General features: G+C 45.2%; 2 protein-coding genes across 9 annotated transcripts in view; both read left to right on the forward strand.

Annotated features, from left to right (window-relative positions):
* Positions 1–5,396, forward strand: part of LOC125948164 (RNA-binding protein RO60-like) — a 5,941-nt gene extending 545 nt beyond the window's left edge. Inside the window, exons 2-7 of one of the 5 annotated variants that reach the window (XM_049673968.1) lie at positions 1–77; positions 156–598; positions 661–1,612; positions 1,682–2,045; positions 2,124–2,284; positions 2,361–5,396. The exon at positions 1–77 is cut by the window's left edge and continues 120 nt beyond it. In XM_049673968.1, coding sequence (XP_049529925.1) covers positions 266–598; positions 661–1,612; positions 1,682–2,045; positions 2,124–2,271 — 1,797 coding nt within the window. In that variant the 5' untranslated portion in view covers positions 1–77; positions 156–265 and the 3' untranslated portion in view covers positions 2,272–2,284; positions 2,361–5,396. Of the gene's footprint in view, positions 78–155; positions 599–660; positions 1,613–1,681; positions 2,046–2,123 lie in introns of all 5 variants that reach the window. The other 4 variants (XM_049673967.1, XM_049673970.1, XM_049673969.1 and 1 more) reach the window with 4 other exon arrangements.
* A 594-nt stretch (positions 5,397–5,990) lies between these two features.
* Positions 5,991–22,500, forward strand: part of LOC125948170 (b(0,+)-type amino acid transporter 1) — a 22,116-nt gene continuing 5,606 nt past the window's right edge. The window contains exons 1-6 of one of the 4 annotated variants that reach the window (XM_049673984.1): positions 15,396–15,729; positions 15,880–15,963; positions 18,071–18,199; positions 18,749–18,868; positions 19,011–19,112; positions 22,472–22,500. The exon at positions 22,472–22,500 is cut by the window's right edge and continues 214 nt beyond it. In XM_049673984.1, the coding sequence (XP_049529941.1) occupies positions 15,903–15,963; positions 18,071–18,199; positions 18,749–18,868; positions 19,011–19,112; positions 22,472–22,500 (441 nt within the window). In that variant the 5' untranslated portion in view covers positions 15,396–15,729; positions 15,880–15,902. Of the gene's footprint in view, positions 6,125–15,395; positions 15,964–18,070; positions 18,200–18,748; positions 18,869–19,010; positions 19,113–22,471 lie in introns of those variants that run through there. The other 3 variants (XM_049673983.1, XM_049673985.1, XM_049673982.1) reach the window with 3 other exon arrangements.

Genomic DNA, 22,500 nt, shown 5'->3' on the forward strand with positions numbered 1-22,500 from the left:
GGGACATGTGGCCTTAGTAGGCGCACCTGAAGACAAAAGAGGTCTACATCGTCAGGTTAGCTTGCGAGGAACATCCGGTTTGTGCAAATAATTTTTGGTTTATTTCTACGAGCTGCATCAACCAACGAGGGACTTGTGCACATTTTTACTTTTAGTTTTTTTCGTTTTCCATCTCACGAATCGAAAGTGTTCGTGAAATTCGCTCGGGCAGTTGAAAAAGCGAATTAAAGTTCGCGAGGACACCGCATCGTTCTTTCGGCACACGATGGCGTCCACAATGTACTGTCAGCACACGATCGACAGTCTCCAACGTTACCTGCACATTGGAAACGATGTACCGGTCTTCTTCGATACCACCCAACCCGTGGACATGGAGCTGGGAAAGAGGGTGCTGACTCCGGCTGTTCATCTGCCGCCATCACCATGCCCTTCGCCAACACCAGCGACGGTAAACGGAGCTTCATCATCCGCGCCCGCAACGAAAAACGTGCGAAAATCGAAGCCGAAACAACAAAAATCGAAAAAAGGCGCTCCGGCTACTGCACCAGCAAAAGTACCGGCGACACCTGTGCCACCGGTGTTTGCTGTGATCAAAAGGGTAAGCATACTTTGGACATCATGCATCCGGGATCAGTTTTTGAACGTTACATATGCTTTCAGACCATCAAAAATAAATCCCTGCGTCGTTTGGACGAGTGCTTGTTTGCCCTGGCGTACTGTGGCCGTGAACTGCCGACCGATGAGGAGCGTCACTTAGTGTTCGAAGCCCTGCCTGAACTGTTAAGCGGTCCGCGGGAACTGTTCGCTTTTCTTAGCTTCTACACCCGATTGGCGACCGAGGCCGGGTACGCCGGGTTCGGACATGGATTGCGCTGTGCCATTACGCGTTGGTATGATAAGCATTCGGCGCTGGAACTAGCAGAAATGATTGCACTGAGCAATGGAGCTTTTGGCTGGACTCATGCCGATGTCATTCGAAAGACCCATCTCAAACTCGAATGTCCGGTCAAGCGTTCGATCATCGACGCTGCTACGAAGCGTGCTAGCCAACAACCGACGCTTCCGTTAAAGAAACTTGACGGAGAGGCCACAATGGATGCGGCATTGGTTCGCTATCTCGAGCTCATCGCGATACGCTCAGTAGCATCCGAAGGTGAAGTGTTCGAACTCATTAAACGTCATGGATCAATTACATACAATCTGCTACCGCTTATATATCGGCGTTTGTACACTGTATGGATGGCACTGTATCCGCATCTTTCATATCGCGAGCTGCTGGATGCCATTCTTCCGATGCAAGACTTCGATGTGCCTATGATCATAGACGCACGCGAAGCTTACGTGGCCAATCTCACGAAGCGCCGCAAAGCCCTCGAACAGGACCAGATCCATCCGATTGTAGTACACGGTATCAAGACACTGTACGATGTTGGTAAAAGGTATCCGCTCATGATCAAGGAACGAGAGCAGCACTCTAATCTTTTGGAACGTAAACCACAAGCCGCAGTCTCAGAGGCGCTGCAAATCTCCTTGGAGCATTCATTTTCGCATCACCCAAAGACCGGCGCATGGTACTACATTACGCTTGATCTCCGCAGTGCTCACCAGAAAAGTAGGTACCAAATGTAACGATGGCGCGCTTGTAAAATAGTTAATCATTGTCGTTCGATTCTCCCTACAGAACATGTGCTGCGGAACTCCGTCGTCACGTGCTTCGAGGCTAGTGTTCTGCTAGCGTTTTCGATTTTCAAGCGAGAAAAGCACGTGGCGGTGGAAATGTTTACCGATGATGTGAAGACGTTGCAGCCAGTCAATTTCCGTACGGAAATGAGTTGGTCCGAGGCGCTGAATCACTGCAAGCAGTTGCTAGTGGCAAAGACGAAGGTAGCTCTGAGTGCTCCGATTTCTAAGGCCCAGGCTAAGAAGCAGAAGGTGGACGTATTCATCACGATCACCGATTCTTTAATTCGTGTCAATCCTAATCGCATCCCACCTTGGAGGGCCATGTTGGATTATCGCAAAACTATGCATTCAAATTTGTCCAGGTAAGGGGAGCTAGATAGCTTAAGATATAATCCTTCCGTCATTGATGCCTGATTTAATACGTGCGACATTCTTTCCAGGTACATTTGCGTGTCTCTATGTCATCATAAACCATCACTGAAGTTTGATGAAATTGCTATGAAAGTAGGAGGTATTCTCGAGGTGATCGGCTATTCTCAGAGTACGGTTAAGGTTATTGAAGCATTTGCGAAAAATCTCTTTTTTTAACATGGGCATAAAGGTATGTATGAGCGTCGTCGTACTTTAATCCAATTTTAATCAATGTATGGAAAATTAAGATTGACTCTTCTATGTAGTTGTACAGCACAGAACAAGGATTATACATGAACACCACATACTTCAAAATACTTTGATAAATGAAAGTAGGAAATAGCACTTACTCGTGTATTGCTATCGGTTGGCTATCGGATTTTGTTAGGATCTGTTAGTGTAGTTGTTTCAGTTTTTGTGCTTCTGATCGTGTATGAAATATGTTTGTGCCTTTAATATATTATTTGAAAAAATCTAAAACAAGATACATAAACCAGATAGTTTCATACATATCCGTTGGCGCATGCGTAGAAGGTGGTAAAAATAACATATTTGATAAATCCATAGTTGTGATACTCAAATCTCTCCATCCAATGGATAAACGAACATTCGACAGGCACAGGCCAATTTGTAGTAAGTGGTCAGAATTGATTGAAACTGATAAAGAAGTTTAGTACCAATGAGTGAAACACGTACTTCACTTCCACACTATTTTTTCCGACTCATAGAAGAGAATCTTTATTTCAAGTTTCCTCCAGTTTACGTTCAAATGGCATTAATTTGTTTAAGAAGAATAGAACTAATGAAAGAAGTAGTACATTATATGTTCGTATCTTGGTCAATAAGCCAACTATTATATGCCATCTTTAAGAGAATGGTATAGATTAAGATCAGGATTATATATCGTATATTGTACGCTTTGAATAATACAATGTTCGGATTTATTAACTCAAGTATTTCGGCTGATATCTATTCAAAAACAAAAAAAAATGGTTAAACTTATACTAGTTACCGATCCTTCTGAATTGGTCTATATTTAACTTAACGTTAATGTATAGATGTAGTATGCCTGCTCAACTGTACAAAAAAGTACTTCCAATTCTATCCGCTTAGAGTATTTTCGGGCTTTATTCACGGTCAGCATTCAATGTTTTAAGCGTAAACATTTTAGCTATCTAGCGTAACATGTGGAAATCTACCTTATGCATATTATGGGTTTATTCAAATCATGAGTACATAACGTTATGTACTCATGATTGTTGTACGGTATGTTATTTTGTCTTCTTTAATAGTCGCTTCATAAGTTTACCTTTCCATTTTAACAACGAAGCTCACCAAACATGACATGAAATTTATTTACTGAAAATTGGAAAATGTATTTGAATATGGCATGAGATGTTAGAATTAAATCGAATTTCAAATGATCTAGAAAAAGAAAAATGCACAATATAAACTGGATCTCTCGTGATACAACAAAAAATCCAATCAGAACATGAACAATTAAACAATAATTAAAAGAGCTGTGATCAATACGACAAAACACATATAATCTCCTCTTTTTGTTTTGAAGCAACGGTAAATGTTCAACCAATGACACATTTATAGTATTTCGCTTTAAAATCATAAACCAAACAACCATTTCAGTACGAATACAAATGGTTCGCCTTTACATTACATGTATTGAAGACATTAATTTTGAACAAAATTGCTAATTTGTTCAGAATTGGTAATAGAATCCTATACTGTACAAGAGCAATGAAAGATACCATTTTTTAACAAATTGGAAGTGAAATGATGTGTGATATGCAAAACAGAAGATACAGAAGCTGTTACTTTTGGAATCAAAGTAAATAAACTGGGCTTAACAAAGAGACACGTTGAAAACAAATACGTTTAATAACACTCAGCTTGAAATCAAATGTTACATTATGAAACTGTCGGGATTGATTCTCTTAATGTGGCTACCAAACATAGGAAAACTAAGTCATATTTGTCACTGTACAAAAGTATTCAATCCAGGCAATGCCAACTTGAAAACATGAAGTATCTTTTTCCAGTTGAAGGTCAAAATATCTTAATAATGAATGTAACACGTATACGGATATTATAAAATGAATATGCGAGGACTCGAAGTAAAACTAAATGTTGAAAAAGACTGAGACAGAAAAACAACAATCCCAATCAATTTACTTTCGTGCGTATAGAGAAGATGGTTATTTTTTCATTCGATTATCAATTCAGTATAGCTGCTAGTGACAGTTTTCTCGAAAAAAAAATACTGAACTACGACTTGTTCCTTTCAATACAATTGAAATAATGCTTTGCATTTTTACACGGGTAGCATCAATCACTAATTTATTGACAACGCACACAGGAACCAAATGAAATAGAATAAGTTAGACCTCATTACTTCCATTTGCTTTGAAATGTTTGTTTAAATAATGACTTCCCTCCATCGTTATCCAAGGGCATAATCAGGATCTAGTAAGCAATTGTTGTTCATCTGGCCAATTTGTTGGGCCTTTAAAATTACTTATAATTTCAAGCCATATTTTTGAAAGACTTATACGTACTGTACCGATAGGTAATACAAACTTGAAACATTACTGAGAGTAAACAATCAAAAGCAAAAACAGAAAATTCTAAACTGCCCCAATTGCACACATATTTCGCTTTGGTTTCAAAGTATAAATCGTTGCCTGACGGTGTGTGATCCGCAAACATGCCAATAATTATGAAATTATTACGCTTATCATCGAACATACGGAGTATGAAAAACAAACGTTTGAGATCCATTTGCTTATTGTTAGCATTTTTTGTATGAATTCTTATTTCTTATGGTTCATCAGTAATTCTTTCTTGAGAAACTAATAAGGTAAAATCAAATATCGAAGAAAGTTTTATGTTGCTAGTTCCACTGACTTGAAGTGCAGTTCAGATACAAAAGAAATAGTGTTCATATAGTCAGTATATTGAGGGTTTGAGTATCATTTTTACTTGAGCTCCATAAACCCAGACAAATACTTCTGCTTTGTATTGCTACAAGGCAACTGAATAAAAAAATCGTTCAAAAATAGATATTTTTTTACTAAATAGCGAAGAGAATAAAATTTATATTGCGGAATTTGCAAAAAATACAAAAAATAGCCAAAAGAGAACAGGACCGTGAACGTAACAAACTGTAAGATGTGATCGCTGCAGAACAATCGGAATCGAAATACAAAACAAAATATTTTTTGGCTAAAGACAATGTACAACCATTTCTAAATGAAGTTAATAAAACCATATTGGACCATCGCAAAACCGGCAAACAACTTATGCTCTAAACGAAATTAATTCCTTGAAGAATCAATCTGTTGTCTCCATCTTCACCCTCCAGTAGCAGACAGTAACTACAGAGGTAGCAGTATGATGGCACCGTTAAATCGTTTGGCCAACACTCTCGAAAGCAAGTTTTTGCCTGCCGCGAGCACTAATACTCGTTCGTTTGGGCTTTTGTAAATATAATTGAAGCTTTGCCTGGTTCCCATTTGAACCGGCTCGAGAAATCATGGGCAAGGGGTCGAGAACGCAACGGATGAAGGACGATTGTGCGAGGACGGTTTTGTTGAATGAAATGCTTGCGAAGGTTGCGTTAGATGAGAAAGAAAGACAGAGGAAAAAAGATGGTACTACTAGTAGTTAATGGACGGAGGGAAGCATGGCAGCACGTTTCGTACTTCGGCTGCTCATCCGACGTCGGCCCCCGGCTTTTCCTCTTTTCTGCTCTTTCCGATCTTAGTGAGCAGTGAGCGTGCGTTTGAAAAACTGTGAGTCCCCTGGCGCCGAGAGAGCGTTTGGCGACCATCGCAGTAGTGTGAGCAAGAGCTAGTAACAGTGTCGAAGCGGGACGAAAACGACATATAAAATCGACGCCATTCCGGGACCGGACCTCATTTCCGTGCCGAGTGACATGAGAGTACAGACAACCACAGTGATCCATAGCAAGACATGTTTCAGCATGCTTTTCAAGCAAATCAATTTGGAAATGGTAAGTAACGCTTCTCGATTATGTTGCTTGTAGTTAATCCAAAAGAAAATCTCATTTGAATGCCTGCTGTGTTCCGCTTCCGCTGTGAAGCGGCGATTGTGCAATAGTAGTGACAAAGCTGGTGCAGTTGGTCCTCACTGGTGGGCGTGTATGTGTGCCTGTGCACGGCGTTAAGTACGGTGTCGTGCTTTAAAGGCTGCCAGACGACCCCGTCGAAGGATCGAAATTCGAACGTTTAGTAGTTCCAGAAAACGTTCCGTTGGTGTCCATAGTAGTGATGGTTATGTTGAAAATGGCAATGATGCAATCGATGGTTACGATTGAGGCCAAAAACGGCGCCAAACCATCAGTGATACGCCTCGCTGAAAGTGTATTGGAATGATGCCAGGCTGACGTCACGAGTTGTGGGCGAGTTGGTAGTGATGATGGTGATGGTGGACAGTCGTAGCGAATCAAAGGCGGCTTCCCGGTTAGTATCAATTAGCAACCGGCAACAGTCAGTTTGTAGCGGTTTGTGTTACTCGCGGATTTCACATTCTGTAGAAAAGGCGGTGTCAGCCCGCCGTTTAAATGCTTTTCTACCTCACAAAAAACGGTGGACGGCTTTTTGAGGTTAGGGACGCCGAAACTGGCAGAGTAGCGAGAATGAGTAGTCGTGCGCCCGCCCCGTAAGCGTTGGTGAGTGACTCCACTCGTGAAGAGAGTTTTCTCAGATCCTGCTGGAGGAGAGCCGAGTCGGAAACATTTTCTCATCCCTTCTTGAGTTCTGTATCCACTCTGTGTGGATGTAAAATTCTCCTCCCACTGGCGACCACGATGTTCTCCGGCGTGTTGGTGTTAGCATCCCATGGCCTTTCACAATGTTGTCGAAGGACATCGTGCGGCTGCAGCCGCGTACGCACCGCCCCGGGATTCAGAACGCACTGCTGCTATATTGTTGGCGTTGTTGAAGCGGCTTAGTCGACCTTCACTCGACCTCAGCACAAGAACAAGGACGTAATTGGTTGTCGATATTTCGGAATTAATACCAGAGGCCCTGGGACATGCCGCCAAATAGGAGCTATGAACCATCTGCAGGCCTACTGCAATTAGATGTAGGTCAAGGATTTTAAGATGCTTTGGATGCAGCACCGCGCCATATCCGGATGCAGCCGGTTCGGTACCTAGGCGCCACTTGTAGTTAATCTACTTGACAGAGTGTCTCGCCCCCAGAAGAACATCGCAATCGCAGACGAATGGTCTGAGACATGCAGAACGTCTGAACCTTCGGGCACATTGATTGGATTGGTGCTCGCCGATTGATGAATCAGTTAAACGAAGCACGCCAAATGGTTACCATGGACGAAATCATGGCGTCTACGACCGATGCGATGGGGAGGGAAGCAGCCAAGCATGAACATCAATTCATGTATTTGCATACGCGTTCTACATGCTGCTGGTGGCATTCCAATGGAACTACCAAGGTAGAGAATGTGATTGATGGCTGTCTTTAATAACTTTTGAGTTGATCGTATGTCTCAACTAAAAAAATGTTAAACTATCGTGAAGGCAGTTGAAATTCTTGTCGGGATTCCATTATCTTAAGATTGGAATCTGCGCTGGTCGGCCCGCTGGCGTTCGCTGAGGTCATCCTCCAATTGACGCTCAATTAAAACAAATTGCCCACAATTACGAAACCATCGATGAGGCGTTGGTAGCGCTGATCATATGAATAGTAGCCCCGCGGAACACCTACACGTCCAAAGTTGGATTCGCAACATCGTGCTGTAAGTCGTGTTCGTCGCGAAGGGTAAATGGCTAAAGCAGTAAATCATCATCATATTTACAGTGCGAGAGTACTTAATGTCGGGTTGTTTAAAACCATTTTTGCGCATCGGTTCTCGTAACCCGGAGAAGCGTATATCGTGCCCTATGGTGACACGTGCTGTTGCAAATAAATTGAAACTAGATATTGTGGAAACAACGGTTATTTTCGTTTTTATTTCGCTCATAGAACTCTAGACCCAATGATGTCAAATGTTTTGCAACTGTTTATAAGTTTCTTTAGTAAAATGTTCACCGCACTGCCAGCACGTGTTATGATTGTTTAGATTACTACGTTAAATGATCAAAAGAAAAAGTTATCGGAAGAAATAGTGAACCTGAAGCTCTGAAGCCTCATAGAATCTTAGGCAAATTATAATGCTGCAGTTCACCACGCTATCATCAATAAAATATATCCTAACCAGCATAACCATGAGCAATTCTGGGGATGCTTCACAATAGCAATTCTTTAAAAGAGCGAAGAACTCTCAGCCCAAAACCAAAAACTGTGTTGCTGAGAATAACAAGGACATAGCGTTACGGCCGAGCAACGGTTTTGGCAAGCCATGCCAACTTGATGTTGGACTGACATTTTATTGCCCATGTCTTGTCCACTTTTTACGGAAATGCAGTTGCATTACGTCTATTTCGTAAGAGCTACATCATCGGAGGAGAGGAATGCCGCAATTCTAGATTGTATGGTTTTCTGTAATGTTCATGTAACACAGTTTGTTAGTGTAAAACAACATCATTGCACTCCCGTATCGTCATCATGGCTGCAGCGTTCCAGTATTCGTTTGTTTGCTTGCTCTCCATTACACACGTTTACGTTTCTATCTATGATTCATTTTTGAGCTATTTCTCCTCTCGATCGTTTGGTAGGTGGTAGAGCGAGTGACGCGCGACTACATAAATATCGTATCGAGAGTTTTAAAATAGAAAAAAAATCGGAAAACGCAAGTCGCACAGTGCGCATGCTAAACTCGTCCGCTCCCTTCCAAGGTTGTTCCATTCGTTGTATGCGTATGGTGATGTCTGGTGATTGGTGTTAATGTCTGCATTATAATTCTAGTTAACATATAAAAATTGTTGATAGTATAGTAATACTAAAGTAACTTGTTAATATATCCGTTCTCCCTTCACCCATACTCATCGACTATCGCTCTACGGTGCAATAAATGCATTCATTCAAATGCCCCACAACAAATTAACCATAAAAATTGAGTCACAATTGGGTGAGCCGCATCATGCTCGCACGCTAAATGGGCGAGGGTGCGAGGGACATTGGGAACTATCGTTAAACCAGCAGCGTAATTTAATTGTCGCACGGATTATGAACTGCAATCTGTTAAGAGCTGTGCGACGTGTGGTGCGGTTTGCGAAAATGGGTAATCCAATTAAGATGTCGCGGATTTATGGCTCTTCACGGCGTAAGGCGCGTTCTTGCAGACCAATGGAGGCCAATAGTTGTGTAATTTATGCTTCAATTTTGTTGAAATCGGAATGGTTTCTTGAACCCAATTCTAAGTCAATTCTGCTGGCTAGGAATCAGTTGGAGATCGAAAGTCCTGAGTTAGTTCTAATCAGACGTAATTTAAGTGCACCTTCTATAGGAGCATCATGTTTCTATAGCACCATGATCATCAATCGGTGCAAATAATGGTGATAAGATGACCTCATCATTTGTCTTTCTAATTGCATTCCCATTAATGCTGTTCTTCGCTATGTTTTCGTTTTTTATTGTTGTTATAATCATTCAATTGCATCAGTATAAACGATGTAACTGTCGCGTCCTTTCACTGCAGAAACAGTTCACCGTGATGAGCCCAAATCCAATTACTTTCTACACAAAACCAACCCTGTACTCGTCGCTAGTTCGCTTGGATGGCGCCTCCATTTTAACGCAAACGAGAACCACCCGGCGACTCGCGGCGGCGGCTGTTCGCGTGTGTCCAGCGGTTGGAAGAGATGAGATTGTCGGCTTTTCACTCGTGAGTGTAGGAGTTTTCCCAGCGCTCACCAACTCTCTTCTGTTCTCTGCTCTCCTGCTGCTCTGCGTCTGCGCCTTACACTGGGCGATGCTATCGGGTGGACGCGATCTCGATAACTCTTCGCACTCCACTACTCCACACGTTGCGGCCCCTTCCTTCTTTTGCCGGTTTCGCGGTTCCACGTGGTTGGTTGCGTGCGCTCGTTCGTTCGTTCGTTGTCTGCGTGCCTGCCAGCCTGCCACCAAGAACGTGGGTTGTTCTGGTTGGTCTGGGTGGCGGTTCGATCGCCGCTTCGGGTTTCGGGGCAACGCTTCAAGGACACTGAACCGGATGCCGGTTCTCGGATGCTCGGTTCTAACCGACCCACCAGTCTGCTCACTCTCACTCGCGGCTGGAATTGAAACTGTCCGTTGAGACTGCCCAGAACGGTGCCCACACGGGTGGTAGTCGGGGTGTAGCCGTTTCCTGCTGCGTATATCTCTTTTTTGCGTGACCCGATACTGACCTCCGAGGGAATGTTTTTGTGTAGCCGGTATCGTGAACGGTTTGGATGGAAATTGTATGTTAACAGCACCGGAAGTAGCGCTCATAGCAGCACTCGAAGCCACTCGTGCCGGCGCTTTATATCCTTCGAAGCAATTAACGAAGCTGCTGACCGTTTTCGTATTATTCATCTCGTCAGGAAGTGTAGGCTGTGTGCCGGAATCGGTCCCGGATAAGACTGGATTAGGAAATTGATGGATGAAACCGTTTGCTGAAGATTAAGCGTTTTGTACCCTGAGATGGTTGGTGCAAGTTACAACGCAAATCATGTTGGCGTTCAGTCTATTTAACATTATTTTTGCACTGTCTCTAGCCCTGCTTGTAGTTCTATTTATAATGGAATCATAAAGGAAACATTCATTAGCCGGGGAGGGTATCAGTAGCTGTTGTCAGCGACGCAATATGGATCGTAAATCAATCAGACAGTTATGAGCGTGTGGCAGAGAATTGACTTTCATTTCTTGGATCGAATGCGGGCCAAACCTATCAGGCTGTAATGACATTGCAAAGAGAAACGTTCATGAAAACGTTTAAAGGGGAAAAATAAGAAAGATAACCACATGATCTGCTTCCCCCTGCACCCCGTACCAAAAATGGCGGACAACAATCAACAGCTCATCCTTTTAATTGTCCCAGCCCCAGTCCACTCCGTCCGCTATTAATAGTGAGAATTTGTGTTGCCAAAAGTCATCCCTTTCAGTGATCCAACTAGGGCCAGAATGGGCAGGAATTTCAAAGAAAAAACCTCCCCCCGATTACCGTTTGAGTGCTGGTGCAGATGGGCACCTGAGTCCAACTGGCCACCGACCGACCTGCTGCTACTGTTTCTTTGGTCAGCATGGCTGCTTCTGGCCTAGGGGTTTATACCTGGGCCTCAATTCCGCCGTCTCAGTGTCCCGGGGCCTCGGGATGATAGATTAATTTTATAATTATTCCTGGCAGAAACGTGACACGAACAGACCGGGACATCCAAAATCAAACGGATATGAAGCACCGAAGAAGGTTGGTGCGGAAGGCGAAGGGCAGACGAACAAATATTTGGGATCCTTGTGCTTGTACTTTCTGTCACTCGGTGACCACGACGAGCGTCAACCTTGGGCCGACAGCGCGTCCCGTTTGTTCACGCGACAACGGCGCGCCCTCTTCATTAGCGAGAGTTCGTACGGGGATAGAGATGCTGTTTCTGGTGCTGCTGCTGCTGCTGCTGCTGCTCCGGATGGTCATGATGATACTGATGATGCTGCACAGACAAAACTATAGAAGGGAGACGCTGGTGGGTTTGCAAAAAAGTAATGCGCAAAAACCACCGACTTCATATGACGTTCCGCATTTATTCCCATGAGGATCTCCTTTGGTAAAGCGTTTCAGGTTTTGCAACAAACTGTAACTCTCGGAATTTGAAGAGAAGATAATTCATTGTATAGAGTAACATTCTGACGACAATATGAGGAAAGGCATTTGCCCCACGCATCGGCTTCACTCGTCGTGTGACGTGACCGTGTAGCGTGTTTGTTCTTATCTCTTCACATGAATAAACACAAACACATCATACGGGGCGTATGGGCCCATGGTGATGGTGGTGTGACTCGCATGATGCGAAGGATGCTTGGGTTGGTCATGTGGTACGTGGCGAGACGAGCAGAGGGTGATGTGCAGGATGTGCTGTGGGTCACGAGGTTCCGAAAATAGAAGGCACGCACGAACGAACCGATTGTCGTGATGAGACGGGGGCGGGGGTGCAGCAGGAGGACAGCCGGGTGTCGTCTCTCTGCCACTGAGCTGTCCGATCTTTCGTGACGGAAGCAGCCGCGCCATGTTGGTGGTCATGATGAAGGGAATGAAAAAAATCAAAAAGGAAGTGCCCCGATCGCTATCCTTTGCTCTCGCGCTCTCTCTCTCTCGCTCGTTTTCTCTCCAACAACTGTTGTATCATACCGTGATCCAATGGAATGCGATGCGAGGTCCTTGTCTGTTTTATTCTTGCCGTTTCCTGCCACTCTTCGGTCGTTTGTTGATTCATTATATCAAGCACGTAAATATCCACTTGGGGAATGGCAAAAATCTTTAGGTCAGTGCATGTATGGAGCTGACTTTTTGAGAGCGTGATAGAGAGAGAGAGAGAGAGAGAGAGAGAGAGAGAGAGAGAGAGAGAGAGAGAGAGAGAGATAGATAGATAGATAGAGAGAGAGAGAGAGAGAGAGAGAGAGAGAGAGAGAGAGAGAGAGAGAGAGAGAGAGAGAGAGAGAGGAGGATCGTGCAGCACTTCACCATCCCCCAAAAGGGTGCGATAAGTTTACCGAGCGAAAGGTGTAACGTGATTAGAATTTGTTTTATTGCTTTCGACTCTGTCCTCACGTCCTTCCTTTCGGCTGCCTCATCCGCCGTTGGCGCCAACCGGTAACGATGATGCGTCGTTTGCGGCGTGCTATCGTGCAATTGGCGCCCTGGCATGCCAAGCGGTTGGCAAAAGGTCGCCGCGTCCGAACCCGTGCGAACCGGTTTCTATTGGCCGCAGTCGCCGTGTGATGAAAGGCACATTGACATTTGTGCTTTGGAGTGAAGCATTAGGCGCCAAAGAGGGATCCCATCGAAGGTGTGTGTTGATGGAGAAGTGCAACCGAGCGAAAGGATGTGCGATGTGCGATGGGATGGGCAAGAAGAAAGTAAAAAAGAAATGGTGAAGAGTTGGCAACAACATTACCTTCAGCACCATCATCATCATCATCATCATCATTATCGGCCAGAAGTCACCCAGGAATGGAGGTGATTGCAACTGACCATTGACGGTCCGATCTCGTTGTGTGGCGCTTCTCTGGTGACAGAATCAATTATCGTACCGGACAGCGGCTCGGCTTTTGGAAGCAATTTAAACACGCAATTTGCTACAGTCACAACCGATTCCGGTGATTTGCGAGACCCGTGGCTTGAGCTCGCTCACGGTTGAGTGGCATTGACAGGTGTCATTGTTGATAGGGACATGAGGGACGACTTTCTCTTCATTTCAGCAACAAAAAACTACTTTATTCGCGCCAGAATGATATATCTGCGGTTCGATAATCGATCGCACGTCAATGGAGAGATAATAAGGGAAAGTTTTATTGTATCTTTTTCTTCTTTTGGGGGAAATGATGTTTATTGTTGTGACCCAGTGTTTCCGTTTGTTTGTTTCTTGTTTTCGGGGCTTTCGAGGTGTTTAAAGCAAACAGTGATCGAAACGATAAAAACACTGTAGAACGATGATTAATGAATCTTCTTGAAATTCTTGGTACTTGAAATTAAAATGAATGGACTCGCTGTTACCTCAGAGTCTTACTACTCATGACAAATAAAATGAATTTTGGTCCTATACGATGAATAGAGATCATCATTACGCTGACGAAAACAGAACATTTACGAAAATAATGTGTTTTTTCTTGGCTTTTCAATTTAAAAGCGATGCTGCAGCTTATGCAAAGGAGTGACATATACCAAATAAAGTATTGTATTTAAATGCATAATTTGAGCTGTTCAGTATCTGATAAGACATTAATTATTTGACTAAAAAAAACGGATTATCTTTATGGCCAAAAACTGCTTAAACACCTTAACCAATTTTCATATAGGTTTAGGCATAACGTAATCTGCTTATCAGGCCGATAGCCAAGGATAAAAGAGTGCGATAGCCAACGATAATTCGCATATCAATGAATCGTTATTGTAATTTAAAACAAAAATGAGCTGAGATTTCATTACATATTTGTAAGGTGTTGATCTGTTATAGAACTTCGGGATGTGAGTATTATTAGTATTAATTTTGAGACGCGATTGGAGCTTGTTGATCGGTCATTACCCCAGAATGAATGTCTATATCATCCGAGGTCACATCTCTTTATCACAAAGTTGGTATCACATGATAATGCCACCGTCACTGCATGCCCCATTTGTGATCAGTTTTACTTTTTCAAAATGCTTATAAAAGTGGTTGCGACGCAGGTGGAGTGACGCAAGGGAACGGCGCCTACTCGAGCAACACTCCGCCCAAGTGACGCTCCAGATGCTGATCGATTAACTCATTAACAGGTGGGAGTTAACAAGTTAAGTCTACACGGTCGCTGCACCAACAAACAAACGAAACCGGTTCCGAAATTGTCATCTCGGCGGGCTTGCGGGTGCGTTGATGTCGCTATGCAAACGCGTCTACGTCACTGGTGTGTGAGCGAGCGCCGTGAATGCGTCCTCGTCGTGTTCGTCGTCGTCTTCGTGATAAATGCCTTTAAATGCCTTCTGCGGCATTTGATCGTACGGCAGAGGTCCGGTCGTGTTGGGTCGATGGAGGTCGCATACTAAGAACTGTCTACGGTCACGATCGACTCGATAGGTCATGCTGCGGTGAACAAGCAGAGCAACAACAAATGGCGCCGGCTGCGAGCCTATTTTTAATTTGATCGTATTCTGGCAGCGATCTAGCATGATCCGGTCGCGTCTAGCTTATGCTGCAACGCCTCTGCTGGCTCTGCTTTCCTTTCAGCAAAACACCTACCACCTACTGGGCAGAGAGACACGAGAGAGAACGATTGCGATCTGCGAGTTGCGTGTTACGTGCTGCTCTGGCAGATGTACTAGCGACAGTAGTGGTGACAGTCTAGTTGGTGGTAGTGACCGACCGGATTCTCACCAGCTCGCACGATGTCGTAGCACTGCGCTTGACGTGCCTAGTTGGGTCGCGTGGTAAATATTTTCGGAAATTACAGTCACGATCGTGAGCACTCGTGCACGGCCGATCACTCTCTTCTGTTCCCTATCTTTCTCTCTCGCTCTCTCTCTCTCTCTCTACCTTTCTTTCTCTCTGGGTCTCTGTAAAGCTTCTGCCGATGCCTGTGGCAGAAGGATTCGGCTCCCGGCATCTATAAAACCACAATTCGTGGCGGGAGCACCTTTTCAGTTGAACACCGAGACTGGCCCGGGCAAGATCAAAATTTTCTGGTGGACAAAAGGTCCCGCACGTACAGAAGAGAGCGCCCCTGAACCGGGTTGAAGTTATTTCTGTGATCGATAACCATCGTGAGCGCATGGACTGTTAGTAATCGATCTCCAGCCAGCCCACCAACCGTTATCAGCTGTTCATTTTGTTGTGTGTCTGTGCAGCGTGCGTGTCTTTTGTGTACTCTTGTGTGTCTCGTACTCGTGCCATCACTTTGTGCAATCACGTCTGAGTGCAACAACATCTCAGTTGAGTTGGGAGGAGAGTTGTGAAGCAAACAAGTCAAAGCGGCAGAGCGCGAACAGAAGGTGTCTTTGCGGTGTCTTCTTCTTTCCCCCTCGAAACCACCACCACCACCACCACTACCCTCTCCCCTTCCTCCTTCAAAAGCCGTCCGCCGACAAACGCCCTGAACGCTCATGCCATGCGCACTTCAATCTCTCAACTCTTCTCGGCAGCAACCGACCACGATGCCAGAGGAATGCGACCTAGCGCACCGGCTACAGCTACAGCAGCTACGGGCTGCACTAACGGTTTCGCAGGTGCGTTTCGGTGGTGATTCAACGCCCCAAAAAACCCCCCCCTCCCATTATGCTGCATCCCAGGAAGCAAGGGAAGCTGTCGAGAGACGAATGAAAATGGTTCCCTTTTCCGATTTCCGCTCCTGGCCACCATCCAGTGTTCCGTTGTTCGAAAGGAGGGGAGGGGGGCAGAGCACGTTTCTCGACGGTGCTGCAAGCGTGTCTCGCCAAGTGTGTTATGGTGATGTGTGACGGAGGCGAATTGTGAAGGGGGAAAAGGAAACGAGGGATTAAAATAGCAAACTACACGACTCACCCACTCTTCGGACCGGGAGACGAACAGAAAGACACACAAACAGGCAAACACACGACAATACATGCTGATCACTGGTGCAGCAGGTGGTGGCAGCTCGAGCGGCGCTTTCATTCGACGGACATAAGCGGAAGGATGGACGAGGAAAATGGGGAAGGGGACGGAAGTGTAGCAAGTGATAAGCAAAGAAAGGGAAGAGCGATGTATTGCGACGAGGTTGACCGAGTGATGATTGATGAACCATCGATTCGACAACGAGCAAGACATGACATGAACCGGACGAACGAAACCGAAGTGACGACAAACGACGAGCGTGATCTTGAAGGACTCCTGAAGCGCATTCTGAAGCGCTACTGCATGTTGGCAGAGATTCGACTTAGCCTGCCTGCTGCTCGTATCATGCGCCATTTATCGCTCTGTTGTAGCATGATAAAGAACCACTTGTATTCCCGAACTTTGGTTTGAGTCGTGCCGAATCGCGTTTACTTCCTGTAGATCTCGAGCTCTGTTGAGCGCAGAAGCTCAGCTCTGGTGGAGATCATAGTTCATCCAGGAGAAGCTTACGATAAGGAGAATGATATAACAACGCATGTCGAGTGGTCGCTAGTGGCGTCACGTAACGCGCGACGAACGCTGTGGCCGTTGACTTTCCTGCCGCTGGCCAGTGGCCTTTAGTCTATCTTTAGTCCGAAGTGGGACACACCGTTCGGCACGGTGTATGGACTGTCTGGTGTACGGTTCGGTAGTTTTTACCAGCTTTTTAGCGTCTTTTTTCCTTCTTTTACCATGCGCCTCCATCGCCCCACCATGCGTCTCCATTTCTCGCGCTACCATGCGCCTCCATCACCGAGGAATTCGTTTTATGTTTAATTCAAACTAAACAATCCGCCAACCGTCAATGGATTCGTCATCATTTACGCCACTTTATGGTCTGCATATTGTCACGCAGAGCAATACGGTTATAAAGATCTCTCGATTACACGGATTTTCCGCTCTCGAAAACAAATCTGTTGACGTTGTCGTGGTTGTGTGTGCGCGCGCGCCCGAGAACAGGAAATATAGACCAAGGTCACATGGTGATCGTGGGAAGACAGATGGAGACCGCACCCCCAAAAAAACAGATTATCACCTCGTGAGGGTGTTGCTGGTGTGATTCGACATACTGGCATTCCTTACAAGTGTTTGCATTGTATTGCAGCATTGTAATTCAAACACACGGTTGTCGGTGTTGTTGACGTTGTTCGGTAGCTGAAAAAACACTCATGTTTTGGCTACTATTCGTAGTGCCGCCGGCCGGTACTTCGCCATGCCAATGGGTCTGCTGGTATCGAAGGCCAGCCAAGCGGCTAATTTATGGTAATCAAATAGAGACGGAATATGTGGCGAAAATTGTCGATGCCCGGAAGAACGATTGCTGTTCGTAGTCGTAGCACGCTGCTGCCGGTTCATTGTCCGCTTTGTGATGGTGCTGCTGCTCATCAATTAATGTGGCCGAAGTCGGTGGAGCATATTAGCTCCAATTTCGTCGCCATCTGTCTCGGCTGTCTGTAAAACGATTTAAGCATCCCAAAGGAAGGCAAGGGTTCATATGTTGTCGCTCAATTGATCACGATTGATAATGTGCCAAGGGGAACTTGAAATAAGAAGTGATTGTCACGGTTACACGTGGCGGTTCCGAAAAACCGCTGCCCCCTTGGTGATGCTTCGATTCGTTTTATTCATATTAGCAGCACATGTGGCCTCATTTATGTGGGATATTCCGTAAGTTACTTTGACTAATATCGTTTTTTTTCTCTCGATTTTCTCACCACGCAGGACACAGTGGATCAATTAGAGATGTATCAAAAACAGACTGGAATTCCCACAATGGGGACAACGGAACCACGCAACTCAACGGGACTCTCGGGCGAGGGACGTCCGAAACGGCAGAGACCGACTCATCAGGTAAGTCAGGGACGGCAATGCCAACAGCTCCATGACCGTAACCTCGCGTCAATGAAGGAAAGCAATCCTGCAAACTATCATCTTTTCTGCCACTGACAGGACAGTTTCGAAAACTTCCCGAGATTTAATGGGGGGTTTTCCGGTTTCTTAACGCGATTAGCATTTTGGAGTGTTCGCTCGCTAGGCAAGGTCATTAGGGGTCAAGGAGAAGCCTACTTCTCGAAGCTCTAATTAGTGCAGGCTCGAAAAGGCGATGTTATCAATGCAATTAGTGGTCAGGATGTCCGTGGGTTTGTTTGGCTTTTGCTTACTGTCTCTAATGAGGAGATTTAAAGCATCTGAATGACCTTTTTCTCCTTTTAGTTAAATGGTTGCAAAAACTTCTACGTTATTGTCGAACATTCAAATGAAAACTACATGTCGTACAAATCAGGATTCCTCGAGTTGATTTTAAAGTTAATTTCCCATTCCGCCGGCTTGAGGGCTTCGGTTTCGGTCTTCGCCACTAGGGATGTAATATGTTGACATGTATCTTTTCTCCTTTCCCAGGGACCGGGGGGATGCGGGACGCGCTGGAGGGGCCGGGCTCAGCGCCGAACGACATTATTCACCTCAAGAGACGGGTGGGACTCTTCAGTGGGGTTGCTTTAATTGTCGGCACCATGATAGGTGAGTATCAGTAACGGTTAAGAACTACCACAAAGCGCGTCTTCATGATTTACCGTCGGTCCGCGAAGATCAACGTCTTTTTTATGCTAATATGTTTTCTCTTCCTCTTTTGTCTTACCACGCGCCCACCGTCATCGTCTAGGGTCCGGAATTTTCGTGTCGCCATCTGGTTTACTGGTGAGAACTGGTTCCATTGGTGTGAGCTTTATCATATGGATGGCCTGCGGATTGCTCTCGTTGTTAGGTGAGTCACGTTATCGATAATCCTTCCCTCGTTCGTTGTCGCCGATTTGATGCCCCTCGCATCACATCCTCATAGCGTACCATCGGCGAACGTTCCTCCCTCTACAGAGCGATGTACGTTTTATCAAATCGACCAAGATTAACTGGGGATTGGTGGCTTATCTCGTTGCAACCTACGCACCAAATCAAATCGACTCCATTTTACGTGCGTCACAACCACCAGTGATTTCGCGCTTTGATGGAAGTTGTCATTCGAAATTCGGAACCACTTTTTGGTAAGGGGGCCACCGCTTGATGGCAGCAGTCTGCGTCACAATGCCTTTTCCCCGTCGGTTGAAAGCTTCTTCACGCCAAAACTGGATGGAGTAGGTCGCGTGCGTCACGCACCGATAGCTGGCAGTATGGTGGACGATGAGCACGCGTGAAGGAGATCTGCAAAGATGACAGGCGTCGCGTGAGCCACACATGATCTTGCGGCAGGATCTGCGGCAAGTCCTGCCCGTCCGCAATCGCAATCCGATATCCCGAGTCCTAGAAGGTTGATCGTTTCGGGTTAAAAATAACATTTCAACCAAGCTTCAACTCTGCTTGACACTGTCGCAGCAGCCAATTGTTATGACTCGAATGGTGCCATGAATGGTGGATACTGGCCAACGTTTCTACTCTCGGTACCCCCGAGCGACCCCGAGAGAGAGAGAGAGAACGAGGAGCGGGAAAGGAGATTGTAGACCGATATGGCCAGTGAAACTGCGACGTCGCGACGCCGTCAACATTAGACGCGCCGAGGGTTTGCAATTTGGAAAAGTAATTTTTGTGAATCGGAGCGTTCGGTTTTTACTCGTGTGCGATAGAGCGCGTCTCACGATCGTAAATCTTGCGCGGTATCCTTCGCTTCACTTCATGCGGCTTCCTCTGGCGGGCGTCCGATGGTACTGGGTGTTTGTTCGCAAGAAAGCCTTATGCATGCTGCAGAATGGTTTGTAAAACAAAGTACTTCAAAGTGTCGCCGTGCTTGATGGGGCTGATTTATTTCGTCCCAACGGGGTGAATGTGATGATGCTGTGATGATGTTTGGTCAGCCGCCACTTCTGCCTTAAATAAATAAAATAATAAATTGTGTCTCGTTCAGTAATCATGTGACGAGAAGCTCACGATTTTTGCAACAACACTCACACACACATACAGAGGCCGTCAGCTAGTCATCACTATAAATTCAAGAGTTAAATGTGCTTTTAATTTAAGTCGCTTTGAAATTTTGAAACCAAATGGAGACGCCTTAAAAGAGATTTTCTTTTTCGTCAAGTCGTGAACATATATTATTTATTTTCCATCATCAATCTACAAACTGTACCCGGACACTAATAACACCGCGTGATGATGGATTTTTTGTGGAAATTGTAATTAAACTTCGCACCATCGCCAACGGTGCGACCAACCGGACGGACACCGTTTATCCTTGTAGCTTTGTGTGGCCATTGACTTTTTAGTAAGCGACACACAGCACCAAAAAGGATGTGTTTGCTGAAGCCATATTGCATTGATGATGTACTTTTTACGAGACGAACACCCCGTTGCTTGTTGCTTCTGCACCGTCATCATCAGCCTTCCGACCGCCCGGAACCAGAGTAAGCTGGTAATCCGACCGTCCCATTCGCCGGTCCGTTCCGTTCGGCTTCCGCTGCTTCCTTGGATCATTATTTACAAACATTTGTCTCGCCTGTTCGCCGGGTCTAGTAGTAATGATGGTTGGTGGCGATGGAGGTGTTCGTCGTGCTATCTTGATTCGACGCCCTTGTCACTGACGTACGGACGGTATTAATAGAGACCGAGCTTCTTCATGGTCACCGGCCATGTCCGACGGGATGCAACCGAGGTGCTGGTGGTGCCCCTGCCTTTATCCCAATCTCGCGCACAACGCAGGAATGCCGTGTGATAAGTGACCGCCAATCGGGCAAGCTTGTTTTAAATATCCCAAAAACCACACCCACCACAAACGCAGCATCGTTGGTCAGTTTGTGAAAGAATTTCGATCGCTTTTTGGCCTCGGGACTGGTGCGTGCGTGTGTGGCGGCTCTGTCGTCATGGTTAAGCACAAGCCTCCAAATGTCGCATAAATATCGCCTTGATCTTTTTTGGCGGATGCTTTGAGTGGTCTTCTTCGGGATTCTGCTAACAAACTCAGGACAATGAAACTTAATATCTTTCCTTCTATTGCGATGTGATACCGACGCTCACGACGCTCAATGTTATCTGAAGGACAGCCATTTTGGATTGCTTTCGCTACAAACATTCAGCGAAAGTCCGGATTCAATCAGAGCAATACCAAATCGACCGACGGGGAATGTTCCAGAACTTGTGCCCGTCTCACGTTCTTGCCCCAAGAGGCAAAAGTTCACCGACAAGACGAACGTGAAGCGCATAATGTTGCTTCTGATTTGAGATGAGCGCGATTCAAATCACCGCCAGCCACCGCGCATAATGAGAGATTTGCCGAAGTTTTCTCTTTCTCCTTCTGTCGTGTGTGGTTTAGGGTTCGCGTCGCAAAAGTCCATCCGTCTCTAATCATGCGACCCGCATGGTTTGAGGTCCATTCTGTTTTGAAGTAATTGCGGTGTGCAATTGGGACCACAAAGTATTTGTCAAACAACCGCCACTCTGGTAAAAGGATCGTTCAAGTTTGAGGCTATTCCTGTGTGCTGCTCCCACTGTCTTCATTAACAACGACCATTTGGTAGATCTGTTTACGGCGACAATTTATGGGTTTTTTTTAATAAGAAGATGGTTTAGTTGGTTCTGCGTCGTTTAGACGACCCGAAGCTTGCTGTTAACTTGGCGAGAGTTACTGGGACTAGCTTATTGCATCATCGTTTCATATCTGCGGTAATTACCTTTTGAAAACAAAACATTCATTCCTGGCGTATAGAATGACAAAAATATATGGTGGTTGCAACAAATAATATTATTATTCAACAACATTGCTCCTTGAATACCACCTGTTTGATATAAATAAGGATAAGACTATACTTACTTATTTATCTGAATCTACAACCGATGTGTGTTTCCTGAAGAGGCACTCACAATGGTGTTGATGTGATTAGACCGTGATATGAGTGTCTTCAAAAATCATAAATAGATTACCGGCAACATCGGGTATCAATGGACAATGTTGTGATACCGATAGTGAAAACTTTGTTGTTGAACTAAATCCCCAAAATGTTGAACAAACACCGAACGAAATACTTAATAACGTTGATAAAACAAATAGTATTTGTGAAGAGTAATTTGATGGTATTAGACCGTTTACTCAAAAGACATCCGTTTTCATCTTCTCTCCCCGCTTTCCTACGTAACGCGTAACAGGTGCATTGGCGTACGCTGAGTTAGGCACG

The sequence above is a fragment of the Anopheles darlingi genome, chromosome 2 (assembly GCF_943734745.1).
Source record: "Anopheles darlingi chromosome 2, idAnoDarlMG_H_01, whole genome shotgun sequence".
Lineage (NCBI taxonomy): Eukaryota > Metazoa > Arthropoda > Insecta > Diptera > Culicidae > Anopheles > Anopheles darlingi.